At 32.9% G+C, this 18,093-nt stretch overlaps 1 protein-coding gene and 1 pseudogene across 2 annotated transcripts; both read left to right on the top strand.

Moving 5' to 3' along the window:
* Positions 1-3,908: 3,908 nt before the first annotated feature.
* Positions 3,909-6,483, top strand: LOC120147640 (fatty-acid-binding protein 2-like). 2 transcript variants are annotated; one of them, XM_039160959.1, is made up of 11 exons: positions 3,909-3,970; positions 4,004-4,446; positions 4,558-4,777; positions 4,873-4,948; positions 5,056-5,158; positions 5,359-5,427; positions 5,528-5,564; positions 5,670-5,744; positions 5,858-5,909; positions 6,101-6,145; positions 6,222-6,483. In XM_039160959.1, the coding sequence occupies exons 1-11, from the start codon at positions 3,926-3,928 to the stop codon at positions 6,317-6,319; spliced, it is 1,263 nt and encodes a 420-aa protein (XP_039016890.1). In that variant the 5' UTR covers positions 3,909-3,925; the 3' UTR covers positions 6,320-6,483. The 2 variants fall into 2 exon arrangements, with proteins under 2 accessions (XP_039016890.1, XP_039016889.1); XM_039160958.1 differs by having other exon boundaries at positions 3,926-4,446.
* Positions 6,484-7,497: 1,014 nt separating this feature from the next.
* LOC120147459 lies at positions 7,498-15,049 on the top strand (annotated as a pseudogene).
* The last annotated feature ends 3,044 nt before the right edge of the window (positions 15,050-18,093 follow it).

Genomic DNA, 18,093 nt, shown 5'->3' with positions numbered 1-18,093 from the left:
TCCACACAATCATGTTTCTTTCTCTTATGGGAGATTCCTCTGTTCTGTTGACATCGAATAACAGGAACATTGCCAATGCGAATGCCAACAATCAGTTCACACGACATGCACTGATGAATTTATGACTATATACCCATATGACTAAAGCTTAAAATGAACATGATTGCATATCTAAAAGACAGAAACCTAAAAGGGAATCGAACATATCAAACGCCCCCCTACAGAAATGCAGACTAGAGATGCATATGATCACCAATAGTAAAGCATAAATGCAGACTAGACGAAGGAACCTTATGATTGTTCATAGGAAGGTGGGAACTGAGGAGTGAAGAATCATTGTGAAGTTAATGGCTTTATGTGTGTGTACCTCAAGTTGCTTCAACAGATCCGAAGCTGCTTTTCCTTTTGCTACTTTTCTACTTCTATCAAACCCCTCTCCGACCAACAAATCATGATCCAGCTGCAATAGAAGCTCGGCATGCACCACTTCCCCCAAGTGTTTACATTTTGCTTTGATAAAATATCCAAGAGAGTCACATAGCTCGTTTAGTTCTCGAAGCGGAGGCAGCTCAAGCTTATCCGGGGTCACAATTGGAGACAACGGTGGTTCAAATTTCTCCAGACTTCGTCGAGATTCAGGTTCGTATCAATCAGAATTGCCCCAACAATACTTTCAACCAGGTCTCCAAGAGCCTGTAACAAAGAAGGTAGCATCATCAATAATTGCCTCGACTGAACGAGCCGTATGGTATACACGGAAAGTGTATAAAAAACAATAATAAAAAATAATAGAGCTATACGATACATCTCTAATTCTACTTATTGTTGAGTTGATGGCAAAAATAAATTACATTTTGATGATTAGGTCTACTTTTTGTTGGAATTAAACCAAGTGTCTCTTGTCTTTATTTATGTTTGAATTCAAGCATTAAACTCGTGTTCGGTGTTAATGCTTATGTGTAAAGCATTATGTTCGATACTATGATACATTTTACGACTGTATCCGATCTATTGATCGATTAATTCAGACCAGACACTGTAAAAATAAGGGTAACCCTCCTGACTCAATTAACTCTATTCTCAGTTACCAAGATTCGAATTCTTAACTTTACTTAAGGGATTTAGTATCTCATCACATTAGACCAATTGATTATTGGTACTAAAATACTGATATTTGCTTTCAAGTATTTATCATGTTTAATAAAATGTCACACACCGTATTCATGACTCTTCGTCTAAATCCAGAAAGATAAATTATTAGAAGTCATCAAAGTTATTATCGTTATCCACGTTGACCATCCACTCTAATATACGTATTTTTTTTCAAAATTTTTATTGGTTAAATTATATATTTAGTACCTAAATTATCAATTTTGATATGTTTTAATACAAAAACTTAACGTTTTTAAAAAAATAATACTTAACGTTTAGTCATCATTTCATTTTAGTACCTGCCGTTAAAACATAATGTGTTTAGTACTTAAACTAGTTGGTCAGTTTTAGTACCTAAACTTTCATTTTTTTTTCAAAACTTAACGTTAAATTTTGAACGGGGCATTAAAAGAAACAAAAACTAAACTTTTTAACAATATAATACTAAAATGAAATAAAAACTAAATTTTAAGTATGATTTTGAATTTTTAGAAAGATTAAGTTCTAAAACGAAATAAAATCAATAATTTAGATATTGATAGTGTAATCTACCCAATTATATTTTACCAATGCTCTCTCGTCACCAGAGTACTCATTTTTGCTTTCGAATATCGTCCATATCTAAAGTTCCATGTTCTATATTTGTTATTCTTTATTTAAATTAAGAAAATTTTTCATGTATCATACAGGTTCTTCTCTTGATATTGACTATCAAAAAGTAAATATTTTAATATGAACTTTTATAAAAGTATATTTTTTTACCATATAAATAAAAGGGTAAAGAACGTAAGTGGTCCCCAAATACATGTACTATTTATTAGCTCCCCGAATATTAAAAGTTACAGAATGATCACTCGACTATTCATTATGTTACAGACTTATCTTTTTTTATTAAAAAATTAGTGGTTGTTTAATCTGGACGTTAACGTGATGATCAAAATATGATAGTCATTTAAGATTTTTGGATCAAATTTTATCATGTCACGTTGAACAAGTTAACGTTCAACTCATAACATTGTTCATTTTTTAACGATGCCTCGAAAAATCATGAATAGTCGAAGAATTATTTTGTAACTTTTAATAGATGAGGGGCTTGATAAAATAATACCCTATAGATTTTTTAATAGTCGGTGACCATTTTGTAACTTTTAATAGTCGAAAGACTTAATAAAATAATATCCTATAATCGAGACCATTTACGTTCTTTACCCTAAATAAAAATATACTTAATATAAAAATAAATGCTTAAACTATGCCTCTAAAAATATTTTAGTACTTAAACTATGATTCGAAAAATATTCTAGTGCCTAAAGATTTTTCGCTAAAATTAGGTGCATAACATTTTCTCTATTACTATTTTAGGTGCGTAACGTTTTCTCTCTTATCATTTTAAGTACCCAGACATTTACTGTCATTAAATAATCAGTTAAGTTACACTTGTCACATTTTTTATATTTTTAATTTTTTAAAAATATTTTATATTAAAAAAACTAGCACATGTGTGTTTCTCCCCCTTCCCTCCCCCTTCTCCCTCCCCGCTTTTCCTCTCCCCCTCTCCTGCCATGACCAATTGCCACGGTCAAACACCGACTGCTACAACCGATCACCACATCTGATCAAATGATCGATTATTACGACTGATATAAGGTATTTTTATAGTTTTTAAACCCTAAAACAAATATTTTTAATTAAACTATTTTTGGGCGTTCAATCAGTTGTGAAAAGCATGGGGTTTTAGTTGTGGGTGGTTGACCGACCACATGTTGTTGAGTGTTCGACTAATTGATGGTGCTAGTGGTGATCAACAGTGACAAAGGGATTAAAATGAAATTTTTAAAAGTTTTGAAGATTTGAAAAAATATTTTTAAAAATTATATTTTTTATTTTAAATTAAATTTCCTAAAATTATCAAAACATGACATGTGTCACTTAAGAGTGATTTTTAACAGTGATTGACGTTAGACACTTAAAAATGTAATGTAAAATACGTTAATCACCTAAAATAGTAACTGAAAACATTAAATATTTTTTTAACAAAAAAAAAATTAAGCATTAAAACCACTTATTTTTATATTAAGTCTTAAAACTATAATAACATATACTTGATTTTGTTTATATAAATAAACGAGTTTTAGTTGAAAATAAAGCTAAAATAACTGAACCGTCGCTAATTAATTCAGTTTGAACTTTTGGTTACGATTCAGTGGGGCCAAAGCCGTCAGCGTCACCAGAAAGTTCACGATAAAGAAATAATAAGAAAATTCGTTTTCCCAGTTTTGCCCTTCCAAAATATTAATGTGATTTCCATCTTCCTCGCTTAACAGGTCGCCCGGCATATTCCTTTCCTCTCTCGATCAAATCAAAGTCTCACTTCTCTTTCACATCCAAAAGGTTTAAGGAAAGAGAAAATTTTGAGAAGAACCCTAACTTCCTTTATCAGCAATTTGAATATCTTGATCAACACGCGCATGGTTTTTTCCTCTTAATTTCAGGTACGTTTTTCGTTGCATTTTTTTTGAAATTTTTATTCACGGACATGTTGTTGATTTCCTTGGCTTCCAATTATTTGAACTTAAGATTTGTAGATTTTTATTCTTTTCATCTTTGGGTGCTTTTACTTATTGATTATTTTCTTTGTTTGTTTTAACTGGATCGTCATTTTCTTTTTTCTTTGTAGGTGCATTATTTCGAATTGGGTGGTGAATTTGACCACCCAATTTGCTCAGTTGAGGGTTAAGGTTGATGAATTGGGCATTTAGCTGAAGTCTAAATTATGTCAAATAATTGGTTCTTCTTCGTGGATTTAGATGGTGGGTCTCCGGATGTTTTTCCAATGGAGAACTTTGTTTCGAGTGGTTTGGGAGCTCATTTGTTTTCGCAGTTTAGTTCGTTTGTTGACAGCTCTTTGTTCCATTCTAAACAATTGTATGTGCCTGGTAGTCTCGCATTTCGAGAAGCTTTTATTAGCATGTCGAAGTTTACAGGGGCTGTTCTGTTTTGGTTCTCTACTATGTCGACCTCGAAGTCGAGCAGGGACATATCATCTGGTAATCAACGCGGTTTGAAATCTGGGAGTTGCAGATCTTCAGCTCTTGTTAAGCACATTGCTTCTTGTGAGAATAATATTGCTGGATTTTACTTTGCTTCTGGTTCAAGAGGCATGTTTGTCGCCCCACTTGTTATTGGTAAAATTTCGAGCTATGCAATGAGGAACTTCTTTGGAGAAGCAGAAGCATTCCAGCACATTCCTTTACTGTCATTAGCTGCTGCTGTGATACCACCATTAGATAACTTGTGAGTTATTTTATCCCCCCACAAATTACATTGTCTTTTTATCTTTCTGCGTCGTGTTTGTCTGTTAACTTTGTTTCTCATTTATTAAGCTATTTGATTTCATGTGATCAGATCTTCGAAGGTACTAGCTGTTCCCCTTGATAACACAGAAGTCCAAATGCCAGAATGCATGGACCGAAGGCCTTGTGAAGTTGGTCAAGGATGTGGCAGTCTATCATTTCTAGATTTGAACCGAAGACGACATGCTGTTGAACCCAGGACTGGCATTGAGTTCCCATCAATGTTGGATAACATATTTGATACATGGAATAATTCCAGTTTAGCTCCCGAGGTAAAACATTGAGGACAATGCTGTATCAATCCTCTACAATATGCTTTTTATCTGTTTTTTATTCAATAACTTGAGTAATGTCTCTATGCTTATAGGTGCTTGTAGGTACTGGTTCCAGAACCATGAAGATAATCAAAATTAAGTCTTTGAAGGTGTATGCATTTGGCTTTTGTAAGTACTTGTGGATTTTGCTTCATTCCTCCTACCTTGTGTTATTAATGATGTGCTTTTCCATGTGCTTCAACAACTCATACTTGTTTTTCTGTTTCCTTCCATAGATATTCATCCGTACTCTGTTTGCCAGAAATTGGGTGCAAAGTATGCTTCTATTCCAGTGGGTGAACTAAACAAACAAAATGATTTTTATCAGGATCTTCTTAGGTATTTAAGATATTCATGCTGAACTGATGGTAAATTATATATTTTTATAAGGACTTTGAACATTCATAAGTTGTGTGTTCGACTTCAAATTCAAGAGTTGGGACAGGTTTTAGGCTCGGTCCTATATTCTTGTTCCCTTTATCTTTGCAGACTATGTCTTTTCTTTGTCTATTATATCATGAATCTTTTCTTATATGCAGGGAGGATATTGGTATGACCGTTAGGCTAGTGGTAAACTGCAACGGGATGAAAGTCAATACAGTTAGAGAGTAAGTTCTTTTTCCCCATTTCCTGCACCCTTTAAGATTTTGCAAACTCGATGGTCTAATTGCATGCCCCTTTAAATGACTTCAATCATGTATGTTGCAGTGCTTTTGAAAAATCTCTTCGTGCTCGTTTAGTAAAGGTAAGCGACTGAAGTCAGTGGATTTATTTCCTTTCCCCATTTGTCTCTTTCTCTTTTCTTTTCTAGATATGCAAGAATTCTAACAAAGTTATTAACTTATACCAGACAAATCCCAACACAGATTATCATTGTCTCAGTACATTCGGTTCCTACTTCACTCAAGATATTCCATTACCTGCGGTAAATCCCCTTCATCCTTCATCCTTCATCCTTCATCCTTCATCCTTCAACTGTCTTTTCTCTATTTGATCTAATGTAGCAGCAAGTCAACTTAACTCTATCGGATATTGCAGGGAACAATAATTGACTTTCAAAGGACAACTGATGGACAACTAATAACCAAAAGTAAGTTTCTTTCTTGTTTTGTTTATCCCTTCTCCGACAATAACAACTTTAGCAAGACAATCATCTCAGGTTGTTTGTGCCATGTTAAATGAGTTAAACAAATGATCCAACTATTAGAAAATTGGCATTTTGTTTCCGAAATATTGTAAGAAGTATACCTGTGTCTTATAGCGAAAGTATTATTTTTGCAGTCGGAGGTAACCAGATTGGACCTGTCCACAGCAAGGATTTATGCAGTAAGTAAAATCCCTTCGTCCTGGCATTCCTTTACACCTTCAACTGTGTTGACTCTAATATTTGGTCGTGTGCCAGGGGCATTCTTTGACATGTACATCGGAGATTTCCCAGTGTCCGAGCAAGCAAAAGAGGATATTGGCCGAAACGTCGCGAGCATCATAAGGAGATGCTGAAGTGGCTCTTGTTTTTCATCACTATTTTTTTTCAGTTTTTTAGATGAGCAAAATGGATACCGGCACGAGGAGCTCGAGTCTTTCATGGATGTTTATACTGTACTTTCAGGGGGGGTTTGGCTGATGAACTAAAACAATGGGGAGAATCAGGAGAAGTCAATGCAGAACATTGCAATGGTTTTTGTTAGGATAGTTTTAAACACATGTTCTTTGTAGGTTTGGGATAATCGTAGGTTGAAATAGATGCCCCCTTACACTATATATTGTTGAAACAATATATTATATATATTTGTGGGAATGTTCCACTTATGTAAAATTATACGCGACTCCAAAACGACCTAAGTATATGAAAAATGAATCAAAAATCACAAGGATCGTACCACAATAACAGAGAAAATGTATCACAAAAACAGAAAAAAAAAGTATCGCAAGGACATAAATTTTTATTTAAAATTTTAAAAACTAAAAAAAGACATAATATATAAAAAAGAGAACTAATAATCGTCGACAGTCGACAATCAATATTAAGATTTAAAATTGGTGCCGTCGTCGACTAAACAAAACTAAAGAAGAAAGAAGAAAACGACACAAAAATATTGAAAGAAAATTAAGATGAAGAAAAGGAGAGGCAGTTTAGGTTTATTTTAATGATATAATTTCATAATATAATCTTGTAAACATTATTTGTAATTTATATTACAAAAATAAAACGTTATTTATAATATAGATATATTATTTTTATAAAATACATTAGTTGTTTTGGTGGGATATCAGATTGATAATGTCATCTATGTCATCGTATCATTACTTAATTAGTAGTTTAATGATATAATTAAAACAAACTAAAATTTCAATGCTTTCATCGAAACAATTGAAAGTTCAATTATTTATATACACATATAAATTATGGGAAGAATGCAATGTATTGTTTTAAGTTAAGTTTTTGCAGGCAAGAAGATGAGGGGTGGAGCTTTGAGCAAGGGGGAACCCCTCGTTACTCCACAAACAAATCACGTTCTTGATAATCCATGTTTAGTGTGCCTAAATACGGGTAGGCCTTCTTCTCTCCGGAGATGAACTCGACCTTTAAAATCACATTTTGGCTCATTCCATAATCGAAACCCAATGCTTAGAATTGGTTTTAGATATTAAATTGTTTTTGGAACGATTGTGTCTTCATGGGATCTGTTGTAGCATGGTTGCCTCTTCTTCTAGTGTACATAGTCGCTGTTAAAGGCCATGATTTTGACTACAGGGAAGCTCTCTCGAAGTCACTTATTTTCTTGGAAGCACAAAGATCAGGGAAACTGCCTCCCAATAATAGGCTAGCCTGGAGAGGAGACTCTGGTCTCGACGATGGCAAAGATGCAAATGTACCCTTTTTTGTCTCTTTGGTCTGCATGCATGTTGGTTTTGAGTGTTAGGTGTTTGGTGTTTGATTTTATGATTGAATGAATGCAGGAGGACCTTGTGGGAGGATATTATGATGCAGGAGACAATGTGAAGTATGGGTTGCCGATGGCATTCACGATCACGACCTTGGCATGGTCCGCCATTGCTTTCAAATCCGAGCTAAAATCTGCTGGTGAGTTGGAAAATGTTCGTGCTGCGATTCGTTGGGGCACTGATTATTTCCTGAAAGCCGCTGCTAAACACGACAGATTGTATGTGCACGTAAAAATGATCATCGAATATGCCAATTTCATTTATGTTCGATTGCATAAGTTTAAACTGATCCTCGTATTGTTTCAAAATGTTTGATGATTTGTTTCCATGTTGTTGTTGGGGGAAAAAGGTTGGTGACCCTGAAAAGGATCATCAATATTGGGTAACACCAGAGGATATGAAGGGTCCAATGCCTGTTCTGCAGATCAATAGCGACAACCCCGGAACAGAGATTGCAGGTGAAACTTCAGCCGCGATGGCCGCTGCTTCAATGGTCTTTAGACGCATCGATGCTCCCTATGCGCGTCATCTCCTTAGCAAAGCCAAACTGGTACCTATGTATTGGTAATGCTCAATTTGTAACAGACTTTTAATGGTTTTTAATTCTATGTTTAATAGAATTAAATTGTGATTTAGAAGTGATTATTTTACCCTCATTATTTAGCTTATAAATAGAGGGTAATTTCATTCACTTTGTGATAATCCCAAGCAATCATTTGCTTTGAAACACTCCTCTCTTTTGAGTGTTGTTTGAGTTGAGAGAAGAGCAATACCACCAAGTCCACTCTGGTTTCGGGTGTACGGAATTCGGAGCGACCATGTTAACCTCGGGGGACGGTCCGCCTACTGCAGCGATTATACACATCGGGGCGAATTCGTTTCTAGGGCAGTGGTTAATACCACGACACGGTTAATCGGTTCTTTATTTATATATTTCAATATATATCTTTCCTGTCAGTGCTAATGCCTCGTTTTGCAGTAGTCTATTTTACCAACAATTTAGAAACGAATTTCTACTGCTGTTGAAAGAATACTTGTCATGATTGATCATCGTTACAAGGATCTTTAATCCGAATTCAGGTTTGATCTATCTTGTTACTGGAAGCAAAAATGTTTTTATATGTTTTACCTGCCTACAAAATTGCTAAAGAAATATGTCGAGTTTAATCTTTAGTGCGAAGGCTATAAAACAGTGAGTAATTCTTTGCAATTTAAAAAAAAAACGCATGATATGCGTTAAAACCAAATGTTATGAGTTTTTTATATATTGAATAAAAGGCCAAATAGTTAGTCGGTTATTGCTTTTAAACGTCAACAAACACCATCTCTTAGCCCGAGTTTAGGTGGCGTTGGGGCTTTGGTAAGTTTTTTTTTTTTGGTGAAATATTTAATATCATTATTAGTATGATTAAAACTTCTGTTTTAATGACTTTTAAAATTTTAAAGTCGTTGAAAATCTCTTAATGTTATTAATTGTCTTAACGTTTGAAATGGTATTGACGTTAAGATGAATTAATATTCAACGGATTTATAATCATAATTAAGACAGTTTTTAATGCTAATTATGGTATTAAAGTTGAACGATATTTATAATAAAATAGTGAGAATTGTTGTTTATACTTTGGTAATTGAATTACATTCAAGTATGCACTTATGAAAGAAATGCAGGTAAGAATTGCAATTTCTGTTGGAAGTATGTTACATTTTCCATAGTGCAATGTTTTAATATGGTAAGATATATCCAATTGCAAGGTACATTATTAATATTTTGGGTTATGTTATTCAAAACATTGGAATGGTCGAATGGCAAAAGTTTTAATTTGCATGTATAATATTTGGTTCATGTGGAGATATAAAATAAATTATTCCCATGTGGGGTAATATAGTTCCTGAAAACTAAGGTGAAAATAATTATATCTATTTTTTACCGTACTAATAATTTCTTTTGAGAAATTTATAAAGATAACAGAATGGTAGCAATTTTGGAGAATCATGAAGATGATGATTTTTTGAACGAGAAGATTCTTCAAAATGATGATGCAAAGAATGATGTTGTATGCATGGTGAACAAGTCTATTTGGAAATTAAAATTATACCTGCGAGGTCAGACTATTTAGACTTGTTACTTATTAATTTGTGCTTATAATGATGCATGACTTAGTATAGATGTGCCTTTGAGTTAGTCTGTAAAACTTAGTGGAAATACTACGAAATGACATAAACCACTAGCAAAGACTAAGGTAATACTACTAAGGCTAAGGTGGTAGTGTGAGCCCAAAAAATATATATGCTTAATAAGATACTATTGTGAGTAAAAGTATCAAGCATAATTCTTTAAAGAGATCTTATTTAAAGAAAGAGGAAATTCACAAATAATTTATTGGAAAATAGTGTGATGAGTATGAAAGTGCATGTCTAGGATTGGTTCTATGAAGACTTGGTACTTAAGCGTGCCTAGTGCACCACCTCTCTTTCATAGAAACCTACATGGTGCATTGTTCATTACTATGCTCACTATTCCAATTTATAAAATACTATGACAAGATAAAAACTCTTAAAACTTAGTGCAGAAGTTAAAAGAGTATAGATTAATTTGGTTGAGTGGAATACCAAATTTAGTCATAGTAAATAAAATATATGATGATCTCTTTAAGGCTAATATGTTGAATATCATGAATGAAAATATGATAGACACTATTGCTACTAAGAGTGTGTTGTAGCTATTAAATCTCTTTAAGTGATTTTCCTAAGTAGAGGAAAGAAAAGAGATTATTTATTTCATAATGGTTTATGCATTTTAATCTTAATGATTTGTAACTTCTCAAAACTTTGAGAATATAATTATGTGTAAACAAAACTTGAGTTTGTTAAAATATAGTTTTATGGCTAAAACTCATAACAAACTTTACTCTAGTATGAGTGAGTATTTGTTTACAAGTTTTACAAGACACTTATGGATATCCTAAAATGTTAGAAATGTGGGGGGTGTCTTAAAATGTAGATTAAATGCTTAAACTTAAATAGAAAATATTCTATCAACTTCTTCTAGTATTTCTGCTAGGTCTTCTCAAGAAATTGATTTCGAGACTAGAAGAAGTAAAAGGCTATTTGGACCAAATTTTATCACTTCCTTTATTTCTGAGATAAATGATTTAGACTCTCTTTCTGATCATATAGCTTAAATATTATAAGAGGATCCTAAAAGGCTATAAGATCTATCGATACTAGTTCTAGAAAAGCGCTATTAATGATGAACTAGAATAGATAATGTCTAATCATACTTGAGAATTAGTTTATTTGCCTAGAGGATTTAAACCAATCTGTAACAAATGAATCTTCCGGAAGAAAATGAGACCAGATGGTTTGATCCAGTGGTATAAGGCAAGGCTAGTTGTCAAAGGGTTCACTCAAAAGTTTGTTTTAGACTACTTTGATCCTTACTCTCCTGTTATGAACATCTCAATGATCCATGCATTATTTGCACTAGTCTCCATTCATAAGTTACAAGTACATCAAATATATGAGAACAATGGTACAAGAAATTTCATAAAACTATACTTAGTTTTGGTTTTGTAGTGAATGGTTCGGATGCTTGCGTGTATTCGAGAATGTTTGATACTGATTGCGTCATCATAAGTTTTGTATGTTGATGACATGTTGATTTTCAGTTCTAACATTGAGTCCATTAACAAAACAAACGGTTTCTTGTCCATTAAATTTGAGATGATGGATTTGGGAGAAGTTGATGTAATCTTAGGAGTCAAAGTTACCAAAACTGAGAAGGGATTTTCTTTATGTCAAGCACATTATATAGAGAAAGTGCTAAAGAAATTTAACAATTTTTATGTCGTCCCTGTTCGAACTCCTTATGACCCTAGCATACATCTAGTTAAGAATAAAGGAAGTAGTGTTTCCCAAACTGAATATGCTAAATTAATCGGAAGTTTAATGTTCTTAATGAACTATACTCGGCCTGATATTGCTTATGATGTGAGTAGACTAAGTAGATATACTCATAATCCGAGTGGTGAGCACTGGATTGCGCTTAAATGCTTACTGAAGTATCTTAAGGGTACTGTGGATTGGAAACTTGAGTTTGTTGGCTTTCCTGCGGTACTTGAAGGATATTGTGATGCCAACTGGGTTTCTGATAATGATGAGGTAAGCTCTACGAGCGGGTATGTTTTTACTTTGGGTGGAGCAACGATCTCGTGGAAATCATCAAAGCAGACTTGTATTGCTCGTTCTATCATGGAGTCAGAGTTTATAGCTCTTGACCTAGCTGGGCAAGAAGCCAAGTGGCTCAGAAGCTTGTTAGCAGATATTCCGTTGTGGGGAAGACCGACTCCTCCAGTTTCATTGTTGTGTGATTCACAAGCTGCGATATGTGTGGCTAAGAACCAAGCTTACAATGGTAAGAAAAGACACATTCGTATAAGACATGAATCAGTTAGACACTTGATAAAGAATGGAGTGCTCTCTTTAGAGTATGTGAAGTCGAAAAGGAACCTAGCAGATTCACTTACCAAAGGGTTAAGTCGGAAGCTGGTCTTAGATTCATCGAGGGGATGGGTCTAAAGCCCATTGGTTAAGGAATTCATGGTGGATACCCAACTTAGTTATCTAAGTTCCATGTGGTCAAACGAAACCATGGAAAGACTCATAGTGCACATTCCTACTGCCTATCCCTATGATGAATAATGTGCATGCCCAGGATGAGCTTAATTGCTCTTAATAAATTCATAGCCCAGGCTTTGGGTGGTCTTAGTGAGAAAGACTTGATGAATTTACCGATTTTGGTTGAATATCTATTCTTAATAAGTTCATAACCCAGAGTGAGTGGGTAGGAAATGATGAACTTACCGACAGAAAGGTTGAGTTTGTTAAACTCTTAATAAATTCAAATCCAAGTATTTGGATGGTTCTAGTGAGAAGGACTTATTGAATTTACCGATAAATGAGGTTGAATATTTATTCTTAATGACTTCTTAGCTCAGAGTTTGGGTGGTTCATTTATAATGAACTTGAAAAAAGTCACCATACCCTTTGTGAGGTTGAACTATTATAAAAGCTCTTAATTATTTCATATTCCTTTTTTAAAGGGTGGTTTATGTTGAGATAAACTTGATGAAATAACCTATGTAAGTGAGAAGGGTTAGCCGCCTTCTATGAAAAATGTTGGGCCATTTTTCTAGCACACTTACTAGAATCCTGAGGTAAGATGGCCAAATATATACTTTGGTATATATATATCTTACACATCGAGGACTCAGGTGGATGAAGGGGTTAGTTGTGTGTTATGAGTTTACCCTCATCTTAGAAAGTTCCAGACTAGTTTCACTTATCTAAGAGAAAGATTGCTCATCATCACTATGTACTAGTTCCAGATACGTTCACTAGTGCTTAAGCAACTGATCTCGCTATTGCTCTTCTCGTGTTTTAACTTCATTGCTCTCATCTTTACGAAAGAATTCTTTCGCATTAGTGGGGGAATGTTGGTAATGCTCAATTTGTAACAGACTTTTAATGGTTTTTAATTCTATGTTTAATAGAATTAAATTGTGATTTTGAAGTGACTATTTTACCCTCATTATTTAGCTTATAAATAGAGGGTAATTTCATTCACTTTGTGATAATCCCAAGCAATCATTTGCTTTGAAACACTCCTCTCTTTTGAGTGTTGTTTAAGTTGAGAGAAGAGCAATACCACCAAGTCCACTCCGGTTTCGGGTGTACGGAATTCGGAGCGACCGTGTTAACCTCGGGGGACGGTCCGCCTGCTGCAGCGATTACACACATCGGGGCGAATTCGTTTCTAAGGCAGTGGTTAATACCACGACACGGTTAATCGGTTCTTTATTTATATATTTCAATATATATCTTTCCTATCAGTGCTAATGCCTCGTTTTGCAGTAGTCTATTTTACCAACACTATGTATATGCGTTTTCGTTCATGACCATTTCTCATTTCCTGTTTAACTGCAAATTCCATGACCTTAAAATTGTTTTCCTTCTCGGCAGCTTTTTGAATTCGCTGACGAACACAAGAAAACTTTCGACGGAGAATGCCCCTTCTATTGCTCCTTCTCCGGCTTCCTTGTAAACCTCTCGATCGATCAATTCCATGTGTGTATATATATATATATATACCTCAATAACCATAACTTCATGGTTGTGGAACACATTCAGGATGAGCTGTCTTGGGCGGCAGCTTGGCTTTACACAGCAATCCATAGTGACACGTATTTTAAGTATATCAAGGAAGAAACAGTTCCTGCAGTTGTGGATGAATTCAACTGGGACCTCAAATATGCCGGAGTCCAAGTCCTCCTTTCTAAGGTCCCTTAAACCCTAAACGTTATTTACAAATCTTCCATATTTAGCATTGAACTCGAGTATCTCACCTATATATGTTCTGCAATTATGCTGTCTTTCTTTCAAGGTACCCACGAGTTCCATACATTCAAGGAACATGCTGATAGTTATATTTGTGCAGCACTTCCCAAAAGTCCTTATCGAAGAATTCCCATGACTCCAGGTCTCTAATGGCCTCCTCTGTTATATATGTTTCGTTCTAATGAAAATGATATATATATATATATATATATATATTGGAGAACTGATTTGATTTGATGTAATATCAGGTGGTTTGATTCATTTGAGAGATGGAGCCAACCTTCAGTATGTTACTGGAGCTTCTTTCTTGTTCAGTATCTATGGCGATTTGCTTAGGAAATTCAACCAGAAGATCGATTGTGGAGGCAAACCTTTCGAGTCCAATCACGTGTTGGATTTTACTAAGCAGCAGGTGAATGAATCCGACTTAATTCGAATCTAAAATGACCCGAGCTTTAAATGATTTGAATAGTAAATTATTCTAAACAGGATCGGATAAAATCTTGTTCTACTTAGAGGGGTTGTTTTAAAACTATGCAGATGGACTACATATTAGGACAAAACCCACGAGGAAGATCATACATGGTCGGGTTCGGTAAGAATCCGCCGACACAAGCGCACCATCGGGGTGCCTCGGTCCCGTTATCGGAAGCCAAAACCGACGTCAACTGCGGCATGAGCTTCGCTCGATGGTTCAACAAAAATGCACCCAATCCTAATGAGTTGACCGGCGCCATCCTCGGTGGACCGGACATGCAAGATAAGTTCAGTGATTTACGTTGGACATCCGTCTACACCGAGCCATGCACTTAGGTTAACTCTCTAGCAGTCGGGCCCTGGCCAAGCTTACTCGCCATCATAACAAGTCATAGTTTTATTTTGGGATAAAACAATTTCTAATCACTAAATTTGACCGCTTTTTTAATTTGGTCCTTTTTCTTCACATTAATCCTTCATCTTTGTATTTATCTTCATTTTAATCACTTTGGTGACATAAAATTTTAAGATTATGTCACATGGAACTCTCAAGAGTGTCCTATCTTTAGTTTTATGTCTAGTTAAGTACAAGATTAATCCAAAATATTATTTAAATTTGTTTTTGTGATGGGCCTATTTAGATTGGTTAATAAATTTTTACTATTTTGATTTGCTTTTCTTTTTCTTTTATTTTCTTATTCATATCCAAATAAATACTTATTTCGGGTAAATATTAATTTATGTTTAAACTTTATTTAAATTCATTTAGGTACTAGAGAAATTTAATAGAATTAAAGGTACAAAAACTTAAAATTTTATATAATTGATATATTTTATTTATATTTTTTATTGATGATTTAATTTTATATCTTAAATTTCGTATTTCTTAAAATCTTAATATAACTTTTTAAATTTATATTCCTAATAATTTCTCATCTTCACTAATTTAGAAAAAAAATTGTATTTTCTCATTTCTTTTTTGTTTTTGTTGATTGGCAAAGTCATCAACTTTAATGTTGATTGCTGACTACTAGAATTCTTTATTGTCATTTTCTTTTTTACATTGCTTCTTTATTTTCTTTTATTTTTTTTATTTTCAATAAATCTACTTATATGACACGTTTTCATATGCCTTTGTAGCACACTTTCTTTTATCTTTTGACATATTTTTAGGTCATTTGGTTGTTTTTTTCATTTATCTTTTTTAAGGGTTGATATGACATCACCACGATTAATCAAGAAGACGTTTATATGATATTTTGTTGACATTCCTTGTTTTGGACTCTCGAATTGAATTCGGACACCCGATTTGTATTAGCGAATAGTTTTTCACGTTGCTCGAGTCTGATTAGCGATTTATCAATGGTCGTTCAATAGTTTGATCCCTTTTTGTGGTTCATTTACCGATACGATCAGATCTATTTGTATCTATCTTTGTTCGAGTTTCTTAATTATATTTTTAATCTTTTCTTGTATGGTCCTCAAATGATCTTAAGTTACTAGTTTTGTTTTAATGACTATAAAAATTATCCTAATTATGTATTTAACCTATGATTATGATTGTAAATCTTTATTATAATTTGAGATATTTTTTATTTTAAATCAAATTGATTACTTCTATAAAAAACATTTAATTATATTATTTACTCAATAATATATATATATATATTTATGGGTGTCGCCTACTTTCACTTCCCTATTAATTATAACCATTAATTATCATATTTCAAATACCTACAATGTACCTATCAACCACCGAATAACATTTTTGACATTTCTTCTCTTTTTATTTAATTATCCATTGAATTAATTATTTAAAAAAAAGCAGTTCAAATATTTAACGATTTTTTAATTTTCAAAATATTTATATTTAATTTTGTTTATACGTAAATATATGTATTTTAGTTTAAATATATTTTAATTTAAGTTGCATCATTTGTTATATTTACAATAGAATATCGCTGTAAATAATAATTAATTGAATTTAACGAGTAATTTAAGGGCATTTATTAAGTTGTTAATGAGTTGATTAGATGACATAAATCAAATTTTTTTCAATAAAGAAAATGGATCACAAAGTCACTTTGGATAAGGTTACCGTTCACTTGCAATATTATTATTTTGGGTAAAGTACACAAATGGTCCCCCGAGTATATGATATTATTTTATTAAGTTTTTCGACTGTTAAAAGTTACAAAATGGTTCTCCGACTATAGAGTATTGATTTGTTGAGTCTCTTGACTATTAAAAGTTACGAAATGGTCACCCGACTATTCATTATGTTCCAAACTTGTCATTTTTCGTTAAAAATTAACAATATTTTGAACCGAATGTTAACTTGTTGACTGTGATATGATAAAATATGATATCAGAATCTCAAACAATTATCATATCCTAATCATCATATTACCGTTCAACTTAGACAATTATCAATTTTTAACGGAAAAACGACAAGTTTGAAACATAATGAATAGTCGATGACAATTTGTAACTTTTAATAGTAAATGGACCCAACAAATCAATATTCTATAGTCGAATGACATTTTATAATTTTTAATACTCCAATGACATAATAAAGCATTACCTTATAACGGGGTGATCGTTTGTGTACTTTACATTTTTTTAATAATTTTTATTAAGAAGATAAGCTTAGCCTTAAATTGTAGGTCTAAGAAGATAAGGTTAGCTTTAAATTGTAGGATTAAAAAGATAAGCTTAGCTTTAAATTGTAGGGTTTAGGGGGTTATTTCTTCAATCAAATATTACTTTATATAATTAATACTTGATCTAAATTAATTGATAAATATAAAAAATATTATATATAATATTTTTTTCCCTTTCAAAAAAGGAAATTTCTTCTCTTTTTTCATGGAAAAAATAAAAGGGAAATTGCATTATACAATAAATTGGATCCATAAAAGCATTTAATGTATTTAACAAAAATTTGTACGGATATTTAAACATCACTTTCCTTTTCAGTTTTATAGTATAAAAACTCCAAGTAGATAAGGTTTGGTTTTATTCCATTTTTGACCTTTTTTTGTAATATGAATTTTAAGTAAAATTAAAAAAAATTAACTTATTCGATTTGAAAAATTAAAATTTTATTTGATTTTTTTCTAATTGAGTTTATAAAATTCGTATTGGGTCGAATTGTTTAGACTTTTATAAATTTAGCTATAAGTAGTTATAACATTATGATATTATTTGATTTTAATTTAAAATTAATATATAAATTATTAAAAGTTTCAAATTATTTGAATTTGAATTTATAGCTTAACTTGAATTTAATTTTTTAAGTTATATCGAGTTCATAAAATTATAAATCAAATTAATTAGAGTTAATTTTTTTCCGAGTCCAAAGAGGTGGGTTCCATGCAAGAAATGTGGATAAGGATGAGGCAGAGAGCACGGGGAGTTATAGCGTACTGCATCCTTAATACAGCACTAACGAA

Source organism: Hibiscus syriacus, unplaced genomic scaffold (genome assembly GCF_006381635.1).
Source record: "Hibiscus syriacus cultivar Baekdansim isolate YM2019G1 unplaced genomic scaffold, ASM638163v2 tig00110940_pilon, whole genome shotgun sequence".
NCBI classification, from domain to species: Eukaryota; Viridiplantae; Streptophyta; class Magnoliopsida; order Malvales; family Malvaceae; genus Hibiscus; species Hibiscus syriacus.
This window is presented reverse-complemented; position numbering and strand designations above follow the sequence as displayed.

What these genes read in the sequence shown, in the direction of transcription:
- LOC120147640 (XM_039160958.1), top strand. Translation starts at nt 3,926, where the DNA reads ATGTCAAATAATTGGTTCTTCTTCGTGGATTTAGATGGTGGGTCTCCG. An exon ending in ATTCCAGTTTAGCTCCCGAG is followed by an intron (nt 4,778 to 4,872) that starts GTAAAACATTGA and finishes CTATGCTTATAG; the next exon opens with GTGCTTGTAGGTACTGGTTC. An exon ending in TGGACAACTAATAACCAAAA is followed by an intron (nt 5,910 to 6,100) that starts GTAAGTTTCTTT and finishes TTATTTTTGCAG; the next exon opens with TCGGAGGTAACCAGATTGGA.